Raw genomic sequence first — 20,862 nt, 5'->3', positions numbered from 1 at the left:
TGTTTCCAGAGCTTTTATAAAAAGATTATTCCTAACTCATCATGTATAGTTCACATTACTATTTCCTTGAATTCCTTGAATGTTTTCAATGGCTACCTTGAAGTAGATGTGGGCAAAGGCTTCATGTACACAGGTAACAAAATTAAATGTACATTCCCATACAACATTAGCTATATTTTTACAATTGCTTTCACAAAGCAATCTGAGAGGACATTAACTAGGTGGAGATTGTAATGAAGATACTGATTCTGTGTGTGCTGCAGTGAACACTCTCCTAACTGAGAACAGGAGGGAGGAGCCTTGTAACAAAAAGATTCAGCTGCAACTTGACCCGCCTTATATTTCTAAGCAAAAGTACTTAAATACTAAATCACAATCAATATACTGGGCAAAAACTACCAAGAATGTTAAATTACTAATAATTTGGTCCAGAATGAACATAATCCTGAACAGGTGAAACAACTCACAAAATCTCCAAAACATATTAATAAAAAAAGTGATAGAAGTTTTGTCAACACAGTTTTAAAAGTAAACTTACATAACTTCTAAGTTTGCGTTTAGCTTCAAAACACAATTTTGGCAAGCAGGAATACTCAATACATGGTAACGAGGTATGATTTAATTAATAATAACACTGAGCCCCATGAGGTTAAGGGTTTGCCCAGACTACATACTAGAAAACTCCATCGTCCCAAGTACAGATGGGCATCGAAAACACCCCTCTACATGCAGCATAGAAACACTGCTGTCCCACGCACTGTACGTGCACCACATACACTAAGAGCAAAGACGACAATTAACATTACCCATCCAAAGGACTATCAAGTGATGGACAACTTCCTGAGCCAGAATTTTCAGGACTGCTTAGAAATAATGGGTCCAGCATCTAGAAAAATAGAGTTTGACCATTTAATGTGATACAATCAGAAGTCATTGTTTTTCTTAAAAAACAGTTTTGAGATATAAATCACTTAATATAAAATTCACCCATTTAAAGTGTACAATTTAATGGTTTTTAGTATACTGAGAATTGCGTGACCTTCACAACAATCTCAGAACACTTTCAGTACCCAAAACAGAAACCCCATGCCCAAGAGCAGTCACCTCTCTCCAAGAGTATTCATTTTTAAATTTTTAAAATGTAGTTATCCCTTATCAGTAGGCTACAAATTCAAATTTCCTTAAGAGAAAAATATTGTTTATCTATGGACTACTAGCTAGGCAATCAAAAGCTAAAAGATTTCACTTAATTCTGCTCACTGTAAACTGCATAAAGGCCCCAGGGAAATGAAACTAATGACAGCATGGTGCTTCACTATCAAGAAATGAAAACTGCAACAGTAAGCCACCAATGTAACATTAAGGAAACAACAGGAACTTCACAGAAATACTTCAATACTACAAAATGTCTAATAGCATTTAGTTCTATTTTGTTTATTTTGTTCATTAGATTCCACAAAACTATGGAATGCTTCTTGAATCTGTATGTCATCCTTGCGCAGGGCCATGCTAATCTTCTCTGTATGGTTCCAGCTTTACTGTATGTGCTGCCAAAGTAAGCACTTAATAACATTTTCAAATGTTTTAGAGAGTCGACAAACTTCACTTGCACAACGTTAAATGTTGATAATTTTACTGTATCTTTCAAACATTAATTTAAAAATCTGAGTATTAACCCCAGGATTATACACATATGCATTCAATCATTTATGGGCAGGCAATAAAGATAGTCTGTCTCAGCGCAGCTTTCTTTGTGCATGAATGAACACAAGTACATGTCCATGAGTGGGTATTTTTCTACATCTTTTACTGTTTTTGTTCACTTAAGGGAGATACGAATTAGAGAAAAGGTGTGCATGCACACACACATACACACACACACTCCATACCACACTGCCCATGCCAGCATCCTTTTGAATAAAATGTAAAACCACACCCAGTCTTTGCTTACTTGGTCCATGCTCTCTGGAATAAACTCTCCTTCACTGTTGATACTGGTGAATGACCCATTGCGAGCAACCTGGTGTAGTTCATCTGGAATGTATCCTGGGGGAGGGGAGCTTTGATCTCTACTAGTGGGACCTCAAAGAAGAAAATTACATGGTTTTATAAATATCAGCATGGAATCAATTTTGATTTTAATTAAACAGAATTTCTGGACTATAGTACCAATGATTTTAGCACCTGAAACTGAGATTTTATTAAAAGTTATCAAAACATTGCCTGACCAAGCGGTGGCGCAGTGGATAAAGCGTCGGACTGGGATGCGGAAGACCCAGGTTCGAGACCCCGAGGTCGCAACTTTAGCGCGGCTCATCTGGCTTGAGCAAAAAGCTCACCAGCTTGAGCCCAAGGTAGCTGGCTCAAGCAAGGGGTTACTCCGTCTGCTGAAGGCCCGCGGTCAAGGCACATATGAGAAAGCAATCAATGAACAACTAAGGTGTTGCAACGCACAATGAAAAACTAATAATTGATGCTTCTCATCTCTCCGTTCCTGTCTGTCTGTCTGTCCCTGTCTATCCCTCTCTCTCTGTAAAAAAAAAAAAAAAAAGGTATCAAAACATTCATATCTGCAAAACTTCAAGTATTTTTATACCTTTCTAAACTCCCACCTTAGTGTATTAACCTCACTGTAATATTCATATACTTATTAGGTGGAATGCTCTACTGACTGCTGACAGCTGCATTATGGGGTTGAGAATATAATAAAGGTTTTTAGATAAATTTCACTGCTTCTAAATTTCCAGAGGTCACTTGTACTCCAGTGTGTTACCCCTCAACATAATTTAGGGAAGGCAAACTGACATAGTAAAGAATATGGGTTTAGAGTCAGATCTATGCTTAAATCCCTGTTCTGGTTACTTATCAGCTGTATGTCTTTGGGACGTTATCCAACCTCCAGAAACCTATTTCCACTCCTTTAAAGATAGGATTAAGTCTCTCCTCTGCAAGATAATTATGATTGTAAAATTATTCATCATGAACACACACTATGCATATTTGGCTCCAAGATTTTCTTTCCATTCTCTCTTTTTAATCATTAGAAACCAAAAGTGAGAAGATTTCTTAATTACTTAGCCCATATTAGAGTTTTTCAGCTTAGTCTTGAGTACTTAAAATTAGGCTTTTTTCGTGGTAAGCCATGCTCCTGGAATGTACATTTCTCCATAGTTTAGAAAATCAAAGAAGCTAACATAGTTTACCTAGTTACCGTATTTCCCCATGTATAAGATGCACCCTTTTTCAAAAAAATTTGGGGTCTAAAAACTGGGTGTGTCTTATACAGTGGCTGTGGCATTTAAAATGCCATAGATGGAACTGAGGACGAGGCAATATATGAAGACAATGATTCGTTATCAGACACAGATGAGGACAAGCTAATGGATGGGAGTTTTGACAGTGGTGAGTTGTATAAAATTTATAATGAATAAAACTTGAGTTCAATAACTTTATGTAATACTTTTTTTTTTTCAAATTTCAGGCTCCAAAATGAAGGTGTGTCTTATACTTGGGAGTGTCTTATACATGGGGAAATACGGTAATCACTTAATTTCTTACTAAACGATAATTCACTTTATTTTCACCTGGTTTTACAGAAATAATGCTAGATCTATTAACAGTTTCTCCCTTTGCTCCTAATTTTTGGAAATTAAACTATAAAAAACATACGGGGAAGTTATATCAGTATTAAAAGCTCTGGTCAGGTTGAAACAAAGCAGGTTCTACCTTATGTAAAGAGGTCACAGTGAGTACATGCCAGTACTTGTTAGTGATGAGATCAGAAAAAAGGAAATAAAATGATTACTAAGAGATGTGCACAAAACAGAGACTTTTGCACACTTCATGCTGAAATGATTAGGGACCTAACTCTAGACCAGTGGGTGGGGGACTAATTTAGGCTTTGTAACAAATATGATCCCTAATACACTGCTCACAAAAATTAGGGAATCGGGGAATGTGCAGATTCTCCAGTACTTTCAGCCTTTTGTATAGTGCCTTTTCACTAATGAAATAAAAGTTGGTTTTGCATCTCATCTGCATAATCAAACTTTCTTTGACTTGTTTGCTTTTCTGATGTTCTTGTTTAATAAAAAAAAAACAAATGCTAGCCCTGGCCGGTTGGCTCAGCAGTAGAGCGTCGGCCTGGTGTGTGGGGGACCCGGGTTCGATTCCCGGCCAGGGCACATAGGAGAAGCACCCATTTGCTTCTTCACCCCCAACCCCCTCCTTCCTCTCTGTCTCTCTCTTCCCCTCCTGCAGCCAAGGCTCCACTGGAGCAAAGATGGCCCGGGCGCTGGGGATGGCTCCTTGCCCTCTGCCCCAGGCGCTAGAGTGGCTCTGGTCTCGGCAGAGCGACGCCCTGAAGGGGCAGAGCATCGCCCCCTGGTGGGCAGAGCAGCGCCCCTGGTGGGTGTGCCAGGTGGATCCCGGTCGGGCGCATGCGGGAGTCTGTCTGACTGTCTCTCCCTGTTTCCAGCTTCAGAAAAATACAAAAACAAAACAAAACAAAACAAAAAACAAATGCTTCCTTTTTATCGCTTCATACTCATTTTGAAATATCCCTTAATTTTTGTGAATAGTATAGTTTAATAATAGCAAATATAATCCCTAACATTTTATTCCTTCCATATATCCTTCATTATAAAAGAAAACCAATATGCTCACTACTAAAAGGAGATAGGGAAGAAAAAAGACTGAAAATTTTTCATCTCCTTAAAACCCACTTTCTTAACTTTGTTAGTAATGGGCATGCCAATGTGCTCTTGGTCAGGACCTACACATCAGCAGATTCCTATCCAAGAGGAAATCTCCTTCTAGCTATCCTTTATGAAAATAATTAAAGGGACTGTTAGTAAATAAGGAAAAAAGATGATGGTCATATTTATCAAAGCCATTCCAAGTTTAAAGAGGTGCCAATGAAACACCAGTAATTTTATACTTTACAATTTCCAGTTTCTTCTTATGCTGGTAGTAAGGTCAAGCAAGAATATTTATTAGTAGAACAGGAGTGAGATGTTAATTCAATGTTAATTCAAAATGAATTTACTCTTTTCTTTTGCTATCAGATTCCCAATCTCATATCTAATTCTGTCATCCTCTCCTGCTTCTTCCCTGTTTTCCCTCCTTCAAACCTATCATTCAAACATGTTTTCATACTATCTTTAATGACACAGTTACTGATCAATCTGTTAAAAACATTGATTCCAGTGGGTTTTGAGCAATGTAATGCTCTTATAATATAAAATATAGATTATCAATGTTTTATGTAAATTAAAGAGTGGGAGTTTAAAGATCTCTGCCCAGCCCACTGCCCCTCTGGATAGGCCTCCTTTAAAAAAAAACCACAAGCTTAATCATAACTGTACATTATCAGTGAGAAATAAAAACTGAATACTAATAAAGTAATAATATAATAAAGCATAATCTGGAAACTCTTAGTGATCTTTATTTTGATAACATTCATGGTACTAAAGTTTAGAGAAAGCCATATGAACATAGTCCATACATTAATTTTAATATAAAATACTGCTTTTAATTATTTCCCTCCAGTTTATCTGCATAATTAAAATTTGAGTAATTTGAATTTGTTCAACACTAAAATGCCCTGGCAGTATATAAAGAAAGAAAATATTAAAGGTAAAGACTGTTAATCCTATAATACTGACATAATTTTTCAAGGATTATCAGATACTAAAATATGGTTAACTGAGATAAATTACAGAGAGTACAGAGATAGGCTGCTATTTATCAAGGTTAGCTCAGGTTGCATAAAAGGATAGAGAAGAAACTGAGCAATCACCCATTTCATGATTCAGACACTAGCTTTCTTACCTATTACAGAAAGCCGTTTTTTCCTCTCTGCTCCTAATACTGTCTTATCCAAATCGTCTACTGATGGCAATGGTTCTAAATTAGTAGCCTACAGAGGAAAAAGGATAATTAATGTTATTCTTTTTCCCTTTATAGCTTTAAACAGAATCCTCTCCCCTACTAAAAAAAACCTACATATTCCATATGTTTGTAGGTCTTACCAAACCTACTCTTTGACATTTTAACATAATTCTTCCCAAATTCTTAGTTTCTGCTAGTTTCATGTGTACAATATACTTGTAATTTTGGCTATATAGTTTTGAGAAGGATATTAACCACAGTAATTACAATGTGTGAATTTTCATTTAATCATATTGAAAATATATCAATGACTATAGAATGTAGTAACTATGTTTCATATATTGACTTTTACAGGTATAAATCCTATAATCCTTACTGAAAAAAATCACCACTCATACCTGTGTACTTCCATTTATTACAAGTAATATCTTGAGGCTCTTCATATGAATACTACGATCCAGCAGTTCCACAGCTTTGTCCAGGTCATCTTGAGTAGTTAATGGGATTACCAACTAAGCAAAAAGGAACATTGGGAATCATGAAGCCATCTTACACAGCAAGTCCCTCCAGGAATATGTTCATTACTATGAAATTATCACTCTTAATTTTCAAAATTCCTTCCTCTTTGACTTGTTAATATAATGAAATTCTGAATGAATATACATATCTAGGTTGTTTTGCTCTTCCAATTCAACCACTGCTAAAATCATAGGATAAATATGAACATCCTTTTTGCTTTATTAATCATTAAATTCTTTTAGAAAACATACTTGAAAATTAATTTTCTAGGATATCCATACTATTGGTAAACTTAAGGTACAGTATCTTCACTCCAAAAACACATTAAGGAGTACACACAAAAACTGTATAAAATAAAAGGTACTATCTATCATCTGCACTCATGAAACTTTCAGGTTTTTTTCCAGTAGTAACCATGGATTTACATTCTCAATGGGTGTGCTTATCAACATATCAAATACAATGAGCATCTGTGACAACTACAGTGGAGGGGCTCATATCACTAAACCTGGTGACTTGACCACTACAATCTAAACAAATATAAGCTAAATAAGTCAACCATCCCACAGTGAATCCTGAATGTTGAAACCTGATTTCATTAGTTTTCTAAATGGTCAGACATTATAAAGGACAAAAACACTGGGGAAGTATATGAAAACAAAGTATCATTCATACACTTTAACAAAATCAAAATACCTTTCCTTTTTTAAAAAAATGCAAACTTAGTAGCATAAGACGACCCCTTCAATAACCTTAAAAGTATATTCCATTTCATTAAAAAAAAAAAAAACAATAAAAATAAGTGAACCTACCTACACTTAGCCTGCATAGCATCTGAGCCATTAAAATGGAAAGGCCTCATTGACTTTGGGTCCTGTACAGTATAAATTCCTTGAAGATAAAGACACCCCTAACACACATACCAGCACTGACATGGAGTCCAGAGAAGAGAAACACCTAAGTGTTGCTCAGTAACTATCATAGGGTGAAAGCTGCATCTGCAGCCAAACTCAATAGCTGACATGGTGTGCAATTCACTGTCTACAGATTTCTTTATAAAAAATCCTTTGTTTGAAGAAAGGCTGCCAGACACAAATACAGCAGGTCCTAATGCATAATAACTTTTGTTTTATCAATCAGCCTAAGATAAAACTGGTTTCATTGTAAGTTGTTTCACTTAAAGTTGCAGAATATGTCTACACTGTTAAGTAAGGACCCACCATATAGAGCAGAACTAGTAAGAATTCCATCACACAAAATGCTTATGCTTACTTAATCTGTGCTTGAGATTACAGTCCCAATTTCTGTATGTAGCTGATTTTATATGTTACAATTTATCAATTTAACAGACCCTTTTTAAATCTACAATTTTTTTCTAATAACAGAAAAATTAAATGTTGAGTATCACAGAACAAGCCTGATCTACTTAATTAAATCCTTTTCATTATCCTATCAATTATGAACCATATTGGTACATCTTGTTTCTATCGTTAATATTCTTTTTCATTATATTCTAAGCACTAGAAAACATTTTAGAGAAATGATGAAGATTGTTTTGCCATGTTTCATTTGAGGGGAAAGCTGAGTAGTTACTTTTACTACACATTTGTTAATAATTGGAAGGTTCTCCTCTGCAAGATCTGCTTTGGAGGGAAAGACAGTAACAAACGCACAGTAACAAAACCTAAGGAAAACTATGCTATTCCTCCCAGTATGCCAACCTGCAGTGTGGACATTCTGGAGGAGTACCTGGGGTAGGGTTTGGACTAAGGCCTATGGTTCTGCTGTGATCCTTCACATGTTCTAAGTCACCTATTACGAAATTTAAAGTACGTCCCTGCTGGTCTAAATTATACTGAACAAATCACAGTTTTCCTGCTTCATAAGTTCATTTTAGCCTCATTCATGAAATGCCTTTCTCTACATGAAATTCTAAATGAATATATGTATTTACACTGTTTTGCTCTCCCAATTCTATCACCACTAAAATCAGTTGTGTATTAATATAAATCCCTGCTGGAAAGGAAGCTAAAAATTGAATTAAAAAACCCACTAACTAAGATGGAAAGAAATGAAAACATTCCATAAAAAAATTTCCTCCTCTGCCCATCTAAAATGGGAACAATCTTAAAAACCCACTTATTTTCAATGTGCACTCCCACATATCCCCCACAACAACGCACACACAAACACATGCACACCTGACACTTCACTCATAAACAGGAGTCCAACAAACAAATCCAATCAATTCTGACTTAAAATTTCTGGTTGTTTTGATTTTGGCAAGCTAGAAATTTATAAAAATGATAATTCTTTTGGAAAAAAATTTATATTACACTAGGAAAAAAATATTTATAGACATGAAATAACAAGCAATATAAATGAAGTTTTTGCCTGACCTGTGGTAGCGCAGTAGATAAACCCTCAACCTGGAATGCTGAGGTCGCCAGTTCGAAACCCCAAGCTTGCCTGGTCAAGGCACATATGAGAATCAACTACTACGAGTTGATGCCTCCTACTCCTCCCCCAGCCTTTCTCTCTCTCCTCTCTCTAAAATCAATAAATAAAATCTTTAAATGAGTTTTTTGCTTGTCCATGAGCCCAGAACCCAGAACTTCTCAGTGCTACAGCAAGCCCTTATGGTCATGGACTGATTTTCAAATATAAACATGATCTAATCATGTCTTATTCAACATGAAAATAATCCTGTAGGTTTAACTAAACTATCTCACTACCAAAGCTCTGTTATTTCAATAGCCAAGTATGGAGTATGAGAAAAAATAATTTATCAACAAAGTCTATAGAGTAAAATAAAACATAAATAAGCAGCAAAGTTCTAAATAATTTCCTCCTTTAATAGATTCTCATTCATTTTCATAGTTATACCTTTACCATTTTTGACAATAGAAAAAAATCCACTTTAGTTAAAATTTACAAAGTTAATTGTGCTGTATCATTCCAGTCTAACATATTCTTATCAGTCCAAAAATTAAAAAAGCACAACAATCCTAAAACAATCTCTGAAATGAATACAATACTTTCCAAAATAAGAACTACTTAAAATTAAACTTTACATGTTCACCTCATTATTGGTATAATGTAGATCCATAGACTGCCCAAAGGCAATTTTAGTTTTAGATCTCAGATCTTCCAGTTTAATTGGTCGTGGAAACTGAAGGATTCTGTATAAACAGAGTTTTAAAATATTTTATTTTCTTAGGCATAGATAAATAACATACAACAGTTATCTCTTAGAGAAATTAGGTAAAATAGATATACTTTACTTGAACACTACAATGGCTTACTTTTGATCAAGTGCATTAATTCTCAACACAAAATTCAAAAACTCTGAAGTTTGTTCTATCCTAATAAAAATTATAAAAAGGAAATTCTCAAAATGTTCTGCAGTTTATAAGTTGCACTGAAACTGTTATATAAATAAAGAGAAATACAAATTGTTCACTGAAGGAAGTAATTAAACTATGTGACATCCACACAGTAGAATGGACCGAAACTGTTCTTTGGAGATTCAAATTTCTATTTCTGTACTCTTATCAATTCAACATTTAAATGTAAGTATTTTTAAACACTTAACATATTTTAACTAGTATTTTCTCCCTACACTGCATGGATTGGCCTGTGCTGCTCCTGAGGAGGAGCCTGCTGGGAGACCATTCTGCAGTACTAAGCTTTGCAAAGGGATTCCTTCATAGCCCAGCATAGAGTAAGCACTCAATAAACAGTGCTACATGAATTGGGGAGGGGGGGGTGCTTGTGAAAATACCCATAAAAGAATTATAAAAGAAAAAAAGTAGATTGGACAACACTTGTAAAATTACCTGGCATATCCCACTTTTTTAAACATCTCTGTGTAAAAACATTTTTACATCTCAGGTTATATGATCTGTGAGCCTTTTAAAAGTCCTTAAAATGAATAGATTTTTCATTAAATTAATTTAATAAGACACAAATAACAAAAATGAAGTCCCATATTCTCCAACTCCTATGAAGCGTGCTAATAATTCTGCTGTTAACTATCAGCACTCACCTCCACTACTGTTCTGAGTGAGACATAGGAACTGGAGTAGGACCAGAATCTCTCCTCTGCTAAATGCTTCACAGCTACCATTCCAACTCACCTCCCTCAATGTAACTAATCAAAATAGACTGATACCTCTTGGGAATAATCAAAATTGTGAATGTCAAGTCCACGTACATAAATTCTGTATAGTGTTTGAAGCAATAATATAATTTAGAAAACAGGAAATATAGTTAATTTCCACAGAGTAATTACAAAGTAAAAACATTTATCATTTCTAATGTTTAACCTGAATTTTGACAGCTTCTATCTTAAGTCGACATATACATGTTACACATTACCAAGGATTATTCCATTCTCAATTTCTAACATGAATCTTCATTAAATATAGAAAGAACCTCTAATGGCTTTAACTAAAACTCACAATTAAATCAGTAATCTGAAATACAATGTTTTTTTTCTCTTACCTTTTTTCTCCTCTATGTTCAAATTTGACTCGGACATCATTCTGTAATGAAATGATAAATCATTTCAGAAATCAGATAAAATTTCTAGAATTTCTAAGTCATTTTTTTCTTAATCACTCACTTAAAACAAAGCAGAGGGGGTAAAGAGGTTTCATTTCAGTATCAACTCCAATCAACTGATAGGATCTGCCAAAGAGCCAAGTTGAAAATTATGTTGCTAAATCTGGGCTAAACAGGAAAGATCACCACGATCTGCTAGTAATGGCCTCATGGGTATGAGACAACTGCTAGCCCTGTTACAGGGAAATATAGAATACTATAGTTCCACTTTTTATGGCAACATCCCATTTTATTTATAAAAATCAAAATGATCCTCAATTGTATATATACAAAATAGATTACTTCAATCAAAAACAACTGTTTAAGTGCCTTAAGAATGGATGAGCCTCGCCTGTGGTAGTACAGTGGATGCAGCGGTGACCAGGAACAGTGAAGTCACCAGCTGAAAACCCTGGGCTGGCCCAGTCAAGGCACATACAGCAAGCAAGCAATCAATGAAAAACTAAAGTGAAGCAACTATTAGTTCATACTTCTCGCTCCCCGTCCCTCTCTTCACTCTCTGTGAAAACAATACATAAAATCTTTAAAAAAAAAAAAGTGAATGAATGAAATGCCAGCCTCACTTACCACAACAAATCAAACTACCATTTTTTAGAAAACACACACCCTTATGGAAAAAATGTTTAACAAAATATTTGACCCAAGGCCCTGGCCGGTTGGCTCAGTGGTAGAGTGTCGGCCTGGCGTGCAAGGGGTCCCGGGTTCAATTCCCGACCAGGGCACACAGGAGAAGCGCCCATCTGCTTCTCCACCCCTCCCCCTCTCCTTCCTCTCTGTCTCTCTCTTCCCCTCCCGCAGCAAGGCTCCATTGGAGCAAAGATGGCCCGGGCTCTGGGGATGGCTCCTTGGCCTCTGCCCCAGGCGCTAGAGTGGCTCTGGTCTCGACAAAGTGGCGCCCCGGAGGGGCAGAGCATCGCCCCCTGGTGGGCGTGCCGGGTGGATCTCGGTCGGGTGCATGTGGGAGTCTGTCTGACTGTCTCTCCCCGTTTCCAGCTTCGGAAAAATACAAAAAAATATATATATATTTGACCCAAAAGTATAAAAGCTAAACACTTTAAACAAAACTTCTCTAAGATCAAGATATTAAAGAAAAATAATTCATAGAACAATAATATAAATTTATTAAAATATTATTGAAACCAATACCTGCTTTTTGGGGGATAAAGATTTTGTCTTTCTGGTTTCCTGTAAGGATAATGCTGGTCGACTGGCCTTATGAAGAACAGCCAAATCTTGCATGATTGAGTTCAAAGCTTGCTGATCATCTAGGTATTTTTAAAATAACATACTCAGAATTATAATTTCAATATGACATCACACACAGAATTTATAATGAAATTTAATGCAAAAATGCGTCTAGAATGTTTTTAATACCTTTGCTTCTGTTATTTATTGTGGTAAAATAAAATTTTAATTATTTATAAACTAAAGGCCAGTAACATTAAAATAGCACTGGACTCAAGCACTACAGGCAAGAAAAAGTCCTTCTGCTTCTTCTAATGATGTAACGTACTGGGATATGGGTCAAAACAGCTTTGTTATGACAAATTCGTTTCTATGACATCTAAACAAAACATTACAAGACATCGAAAACAAAACAAGTAAGAGGGAAATAAACAACTTTCTATAAATACCATCACTACTTACATTTATATGTTCAAAGTACAGAACTCCTTTTAGAGTTTTCTCTTTTATCAGAACTTCAAGTCAGAAACAATAAAAGACTTTATTTGTGGGTAATGAAGTGTTCTATTGAACTTCTTCCCCAAAAGGTTCAATAAAGACTACAAACAGTCCTGGTCTTGTAGCTCAGTTGATTCGCAAACTGTCCCGATATGCTAAGGTTGTTGGTTTGAGCCTTGGTCAGGGCACATTTAAAAGTCAACCAATGGCCCTGGCCGGTTGGCTCAGTGGTAGAGCGTCAGCCTGGCGTGCAGGAGTCCCGGGTTCGATTCCCGGCCAGGGCACACAGGAGAAGCGCCCATCTGCTTCTCCACCCTTCCCCCTCTCCTTCCTCTCTTCTCTCTCTTCCCCTCCCATAGTCAAGGCTCTATTAGAGCAAAGTTGGCCTGGGCGCTGAGGATGGCTCTATGGCCTCTGCCTCAGGCACTAGAATGCCTCTGGTTGCAACAGAGCAATGCCCCAGATGGGCGGAGTATCGCCCCCAGGTGGGCATGCCGGGTGGATCCCGGTCCAGCGCATGCGGGAGTCTGACTGCCTCCCCGTTTCCAACTTCAGAAAAATACCAAAAAAAAAAAAAAGGTCAACCAATGAATGCATAAATAAGTGGAACAACAATCGATGTTTCACTCTTTCTCTTTCCCTTCTTCTATCTCTAAAATTAACCAATAAATATATTTTAAAAGACTACAAACATTTAAGGCTATTTAATGATCTTAACAAAAGGTAAGAATACAAGAAAAATCCATTCCAAAGAAAATAATACTAAACCCATAAAACTGAATCATTAACTATAAACTTTTAATTTTGTCCAAACATATCAAAAATTTCTTCCTAAGACTATAAGCATGAACCCCCTCATAATGTACATTACATGCTCTCTGGAAAACCTCAGGGACAATGTAATTGATTTTCACCAGTAAATCAATTCTACTAATAATAATCAACAATTGGTAAATTAAGGAATTGAGGGACTTGACAGCTGACATTTTGAAATTCTGGAGAGAAATAATTTGTGTTCCAGAGTAGTAATAATGAAAACATGCTTTACCTTGTAAGGAAAAATCACTTTTAAAAATGTGGCTGGTTGGCTCTGTGGTAGAGCGTCGGCCCTGCATGTGGAAGTCCCGGGTTTAATTCCCAGTCAGGACACACAGGAGAAGCACCCATTTGCTTCTCCACCTGTCCCCCTCTCGCTTCTTTCTTTCCTTCTCTCTCTCTTTCTTTTCCTCCCCTCCTGCAGCCAAGGCTCGATTAGAGAGAGTTGGCCCCAGGCGCTGAGGATGGCTCCATGGCCTCTGCCTCAGACGCTAAAAAAAATGGCTCCAGTTGCAATGGATCAAGGGCCCCAGATGGGCAGAGCATCGCCCCCTAGTGGGATAGCTGGGTGGATCCCAAATGGGGCGCATGTGGGAGTCTCTCCATGCCTCCCCTCCTCCCCTCCTCTAAGATTACAAAAAAAAAAAGTGGCGCCTAACCAGGCGGTGGCTCAGTGGACAGAGAGTCAGACTGGGATGAGGAGGACCCAGGTTCGAGACCCTGAGGTCGCCAGCTTGAGTGTGGGCTCATCTGGTTTGAGCAAAGCTCACCAGCTTGGATCCAAGGTCGCTGGCTTCAGCAAGGAGCTCGGTCTGCTGAAGGCCTGTGGTCAAGGCACATATGAGAAAGCAATCAATGAACTAAGGTGTCACAATGAAAAACTGATGATTGATGCTTCTCATCTCTCTCCATTCCTGTCTGTCTGTCCCTATCTATTCTTCTCTCTGACTCTCTGTCTCTGTTAAAAAAAAAAAAAAGTGGCAATTCAATGGCTTCATCCATCTCCCAAACACACAAATAGCTGACTTCTCTAATGTATTCATTTCTTGAGACACTCAAAATATTCTGTTCTGTAGTGAAATTATTTGCATATTAAAATTAAGATTAATAGCTCCAAGGGTTTTACTAAGAAATTCCAGGTTTAGGTAAAAATTTTATAAGTAACCTTTTTAAATTAAAATTTCATTATGTTAGCTTAGCCAAAGAGTAACTGAGCCAGTGGGTATAATATAATCACTATGTGTGCACTGTTCTTGCAGCCAAGCCAGACTATATCATTTATTGATAAATATACTTCCCTTAGAAAAAAATTACCTGAGGATGACTCTACTGGAATAAATTTATCTGATGTAACCCTCTTGAGAAATGTAAGATCCTTACTTCAGCATTGGGTAAAGGGAATTCTAATACTTAAATATATCTATATGTTTATTATTTTCTTCTTTTGAAAAAACTTAAAACACTTGAATTTAGGCATTTTCACATGATAAATATTACCATGCGAAAATACATGCATGCCTGGGAAGGCTTTAGCTTAAATCTCTTTTCACATTTATATATACTGATTTCCATGTTTTAAAAAAAAAGAGTACACTACTATTATTTTCTATTGTACATGTACTAAAGTGAAGAGGACCACTGGAATAAAAGTCACTTCTTAGAGAGATGATTACTATAAAGAGCAATTTAATTGAGTTCCTTCTTCTTCTAGCTTGAAAAAGAATCACACAGTAGATAAACACCCAGAAGAAAACTTACTTTCTGGAAGCTAACAAGATGTAAGCTAACAAATCCTCAAAAGATCAAGCAAAGTGATAAACTGAGATACACCAGGAGCAGTATTCTAATAATTCTTAAACTATTTTATTAAGAATCTCTGTGACCTGTGGTGATGCAGTGGATAAAGCGTTGACCTGGAATGCTGAGGTCACCAGTTCGAAACCCTGGAATAGCCTGGTCGAGGCACATATGGGAATTGATGCTTCCTGCTCCTCCCCTTTCTCTTTCTCTCTCCCTCTCCCTCTCTCTCTCTCTCTCTCTCTCTCTCTCTCTCTCTCTCTCTCTATCCTTTCCCTAGAATGAATAAATTTAAAAAGACTTAAAAAAAAAAGAATCTCTGTTATGGTCACAGGTACTAAGCAAGTGAGACAGTTATAAATGTCATAAGGGTCATGCATTGATTCAATAGGCAGTAAGGATGCCCAGAGGATCCCACAGTCTGACGAACAGTCACACAGAGAAAGCAGTTGGTTTCTGACACATGCTGAAAGGACATTTAGTTGAGCACAAAAACAAAATATTTGTAAAATAATTTCAAATAAAATATTTTATTAGACAACTTTAATTACATACTGTATATGCTTATTCATTGTACTTAAAAAATAATTATAGAACATCTCCAATAAAAGATTCAAATATCTGTGAGTCACACTATAAAATATTCATGTTTTTCAATGACTACTTTGATATACATTTAAGCAATGGTTGTTCTTTGCTTTGTTGTTTACTATGGGGAAGTATTATTTGAGAAATATGGTAGAAATTAATTTGATTAATACAGCTTAGATTTCAAGTAAGAAAAACCAAAATGAAAAGTTGATATAAGTTCAATAAAAGGATTTTCAATTTGAAGTTGACCAAAGTGGAGAATTTGGACCACATGATGGCACTGCACATTCATGGTTACAAAGAACAAGTGGAGGAGCAATTTAAGAGTAGAAGGGGGGCACTTCACCTTACGCACATTCATAAGTAAACACTCTGAAAATGCACTAGTGCTGCCATTACAGAACATGGATGAAGCTGAGCTCTTTGGCCCATATCATGTTATATACATACACATAAGAGTGAATATACAGCCTGACCAGGCGGTGGCGCAGTGGATAGAGCATCATACTGGGATGTGGAGGACCCAGGTTCGAGACCCCGAGCTCACCAGCTTTAGCGCGAGCTCATCTGGTTGAGAGCAAAGCTCACCAGCTTGGACCCAAGGTCACTGGCTTGAGCAAGGTGTTACTCAATCTGCTGAAGCCCCCATGGTCAAGGCACATATGAGAAAGCAATCAATGAACAACTAAGGTGTCGCAACGAGAAACTAATGATTGATGCTTCTCATCTCTCTCCATTCCTATCTGTCCCCATCTGTCCCTTTCTCTGACTCTCTGTCTCTGTAAAAAAAAAAAAAAAAAAAAAAAAAAGAGTGAATATACATTTGTTAAGCAAGTAGCAGGAAAAGTGTGACTACGACAAACATGGGCAAATATACGTCAGAGTTAAGATACTAACAATCTGAGTTTAAAAACTTAGCTTGGGTGGGCCATTTACCCCTTATCTCCGTCTAGTGTTTCCCTGTTCAATCCCTGACTTACACTGGAAACCTCAAACCCAAGGAATACAGAAAAGAGGTAAAGAAGAAAAACTGATAGGTAAACTGAACACCCACAATCCATTCCCATTCTTTAGCCTCCTTGTCCATAAACATTATGATACCATAGGATATCCACAAGAGTTGCAAAATATATCCTATCTGAGTGCCAATGATTTGTTGCTCTATTCCATTATAATATTTTGATTTATTATTTTAAGGCAGCTTTTCTATAGTCCATATCATTACACTGTTGGGTAATTACAACAATTCCTCAGCATTTATTTAATCCTTAAAAGTCAGTTTATTTATCAAGTAATCTCTCTGGCCATCAGACTCTAAGAAAATCCATCTTAATAGTTTATTTTTAATGCCCTTTCAATGTCCTGCATAAAATAGTCATTCCAAAACTGTAACAATTAATATAAGACATGCTTTGAGTGAAAATCTATTACACCTTACATCTTTATCTTTTTAATTATTTTCAATTACATTTTACATTCATTATTTTGTTTTAAAGGTGTGCAGCACAATGATTATAGATAATCATATACATTACACAGTGTTCCCCCTGATGTTTCCAGTACCCACCTGACACCATACATCATTATTACACTACTGTTAACTATATTCCCTGTGATGTACTTTACATCCCTACAGCAATGTGCCTAATCTGTAACTGCCAATCTGTACTTCTCACTTCCTCACCTTTTTCACCCAGTACCCCAAACCCCCTCCTGACAACCATCAGTCTGTTCTTTGTATCTACGAGTCTCTCTTTGTTCACTTATACTGTTCGTTAGATTCTACACATAAGTAAAATTATATGGTACAGTACTTGTCTTTGACCTATTTCACTCAGCACTATACGCTCTAGGTCCATCCATGCTGTCACAAATGGTAACATGTCATTCCTTTTTATGGCTGAGTAATATTTCGTGTGTGTGTGTGTGTGTGTGTGTGTGTGTGTGTGTGTGTGTATGTGTGTCTTTTTACCCACTCATTTACTGATGCGCACTTAGAATGCTTTCATAGTTTGGCTATTGTAAATAATGCAATGAATATAGTGGGGCAAATATTCTTTTGAATTAGTGTTTTGAGTTTCTTCAGTATATTATCCAAAAGTAAATCTCTGGTCGTTAGGTAGTTACATTTTTAATGTTTTGAGGAACCTCCATACTGTTTCCCATAGTGGCTGCAAGTGTATCATGCACACAGAGAAAGCTTTTTCTCTCTTATTTTATCCTTTGATTATAGACAGAAAATTCTTTTAGTTTGAACTCACCCATTATGGCAACCAGCTCAACAGTCTGAAAATTAGGGAAATGGTTCTTCCATCAGCATTCTTTACTGCGTTACGAGGTAAAAAACAAACAATAATGAGAAGAAACAGAAGAGGCAGTATAAAAAACATCAATGAGAAACATACAATATTAATACTTTATACATTTTGCTGAGGAGTTCCTTAATTTTCCCACTCAATTACTGAGAATGAACCAAAAAAATCATTATTATTTTATATTAAGTTTAACTCAGTGTTTTTCAGGCTTTTGCCTATCTACGCTAAAAAAATAATTTTTGAGAGTCAAAAATTTTGAGATAATCTAGTCAAGTCAAATTCCTACAGGACAATGGCAGACATAAAGTAAGTAAAAAAGTAATGTTTAGAGACAAAAGAGAGAGCATCAACAAAAACAGTAAAGACCTACAAAACGTATCTCTTCCATAAAAGAAAAAATTATCACAATCAGCTTTTTCAGAACTCTATAACCAAAGGCTTGCACCCATCTAGGCAGCATGTAAGTAACTCAATACAAAGAGGGAGGCTTGTGGTGTTTCTGAGGGTTCCTATTCCCATCCCCCTGTCCTCTACTCCCAGCGCTAGAGCAACAAGGTAAACCAACAGTCTACAGTCACCATGAAAACGAGCAGCAGGGAAGCCATGGGAGAGGACAGAATGGGGCAGGAATGCCTTCAAAGTCCAATTCTCCCAAAATTGTCATTATCTAACTGACCTCTCCAGTAGTAGGATGGTAGACCCCATTTGAAAGGCTATCTTTATTTAACCCAACTCAAAGCTCTTCCAGTGCAAAAAGCTTGGGGTATTTGTTAAAAACCAATCAGGAAATTACTATATTATTTCAACTGTCTAAGGAAGGGGAAAACAGTTGGGGGCAAAACAATGTTAAGAAAAAAATTTTTTTAAGAAAAGCTGAGGAACGAGATGTCAATAGAAACCTTTGAGAAGCTCCAACAGATTCCTAGGTAGCTAGAAGTCACAGAAATGTCCAGGCTGTTGCATACTGAAGAAAGGCCTAGGAAGGTCCTGAGGCTTTCACCTCTGGCTAACCTTGAGGCTCTGCACAGCAGTAAATTGACATAAATGGAATTGTGAATGCCTAGAAGAATGCTGAAGGCCAGCCCCAACACACACCAGAGAACCTCTCAAAAAAGCCTGTGAGACTTATTGGTTCTAGGCATCTAAGGAAATCTCTAATTAATAATTAAACTAATTGAGCAGTCTTCAGTCACCACACACAACAAAAAATATGGACTTTAAAAATTTAGTTCTTAAAACCACTATATGAATAAATAAGAATAAACAAACAAAAATAATTGGGAAGGGAGGAGAATCTGATTTCCAAGGTGGCATGCTATATTTAAAATGTCCAGTTTTCAAGAAAATTCATGAGTCATACAAGGACAGCATGATTCCATATACAGGAAAATAAAGAAATCATGCCTGATCAGGTGGTGGCACAGTGGATAGAGCATCGGACTGGGGAGCAGAAGACCCACATTCAAAACCCCAAGGTCTCCAGCTTAACCACAGACTCATCTGGCTTGAGCACAGGCTCATCCAGCTTGAGCACGGGGCTCACCAGCTTGAGTGCAGAGTCACTGGCTTGAGCATCGGAGTATAGACATGACCTCATAGACTCTGGCTTGAGCATGGGGTCACTTGCTCTGCTGAAGCCCCCCCCCCCCGCCCCCGTCAAGGCACATGAGAAAGCAATCAATGAACGAAGGTGCTGCAACAAAGAACTGATGCTCCTCATCTCTTCCCTTCCCACCTGTCTGTCCCTCTCTGTCCCTGTCTCTCTTGCTAAAAAAAGTAATTAAAGATGTGAAGATTAACCTGGATTATTTGGTTGAACCGCACATAATCATAGTGGACCTTATGACAGGAACAATAAGGAAAGTTGAGTGTTTGAGTCATGCTGCATAACAAAGACGTGCCTAGTCACTGTTAGCTTTGCAAATGGAATGGCATGGTGTAGCAGGGGTCTCCAAACTTTTTACACAGGGGGCCAGTTCACTGTCCCTCAGACCATTGGAGGGCTGCCAAATACAGTGGTCCTCTCACTGACCACCAAGAAAGAGGTGCCCCTTCCAGAAGTGCAGTGGGGGCTGGATAAATGGCCTCAGGGGGCCGCATTGCGGCCCGCGGGCCGTAGTTTGGGGACACCTGGTGTAGGGGAAAAGCTGTGTTACACTTGGTTGCTTGCACTTTGCATGATTAACACATGAGCACATGGCAGAGCCACATGTGTTTAGTCTATGTAAGGCTACAGGCACTTGCCGCCAGGGCAAATTGCTGAGCGCTCGCCCACCACTGCAAGGGGCCGTTTTGCTGTTCATTTGCCTGCTGCCATGAGAAGCGTTTTCCCCTGCCTGTTTGCTCATCTGCCACTGAGAGAATCTATTAAATGGGTATGGCCCAATGCTTTCCGGCTCCACAGTTCCTCTACTGTCTCCCTGAATCCAATGTGACCTGCCTGGCCTTGGTCACCAGCATTACATCTGGCATAGTGGGCAGGATTCGGATCAGATCAGTATGGAGCCACCAACACCCCTGAATGGTGGGATAGAGGGGTAGCAATCTTAAGCACATGGTTCCCTGTAGTTACCTTGTTGGGGGTCTTGGGCTGGGTGTTTTTTACAGCCCTGCAAAAAGAAAC

General features: G+C 37.5%; 1 protein-coding gene and 1 non-coding gene across 3 annotated transcripts in view; both read right to left on the bottom strand.

Moving 5' to 3' along the window:
- The window catches only part of MAP3K2 (mitogen-activated protein kinase kinase kinase 2), a 98,230-nt gene that overhangs the window by 41,658 nt on the left and 35,710 nt on the right, over window positions 1-20,862 (bottom strand). For both annotated transcript variants that reach the window (XM_066345973.1, XM_066345974.1), the window contains exons 2-9: window positions 18,186-18,250; window positions 12,184-12,302; window positions 10,918-10,958; window positions 9,494-9,593; window positions 6,291-6,404; window positions 5,833-5,920; window positions 1,952-2,082; window positions 807-886 (exon numbers count right to left, since the gene is read on the bottom strand). In XM_066345973.1, the coding sequence (XP_066202070.1) occupies window positions 807-886; window positions 1,952-2,082; window positions 5,833-5,920; window positions 6,291-6,404; window positions 9,494-9,593; window positions 10,918-10,958; window positions 12,184-12,302; window positions 18,186-18,189 (677 nt within the window). In that variant the 5' untranslated portion in view covers window positions 18,190-18,250. The remainder of the gene's footprint in view (window positions 1-806; window positions 887-1,951; window positions 2,083-5,832; window positions 5,921-6,290; window positions 6,405-9,493; window positions 9,594-10,917; window positions 10,959-12,183; window positions 12,303-18,185; window positions 18,251-20,862) is intronic.
- On the bottom strand, window positions 1,458-1,563 carry LOC136379198 (U6 spliceosomal RNA). Its single transcript, XR_010746694.1, has one exon. It is a non-coding gene; the product is annotated as a U6 spliceosomal RNA (small nuclear RNA).

This window comes from Saccopteryx leptura, chromosome 7, assembly GCF_036850995.1.
Source record: "Saccopteryx leptura isolate mSacLep1 chromosome 7, mSacLep1_pri_phased_curated, whole genome shotgun sequence".
NCBI classification, from domain to species: Eukaryota; Metazoa; Chordata; class Mammalia; order Chiroptera; family Emballonuridae; genus Saccopteryx; species Saccopteryx leptura.
Note: the sequence above shows the minus strand (reverse complement) of the source record. Positions and strands in the feature narration are given on the sequence as shown.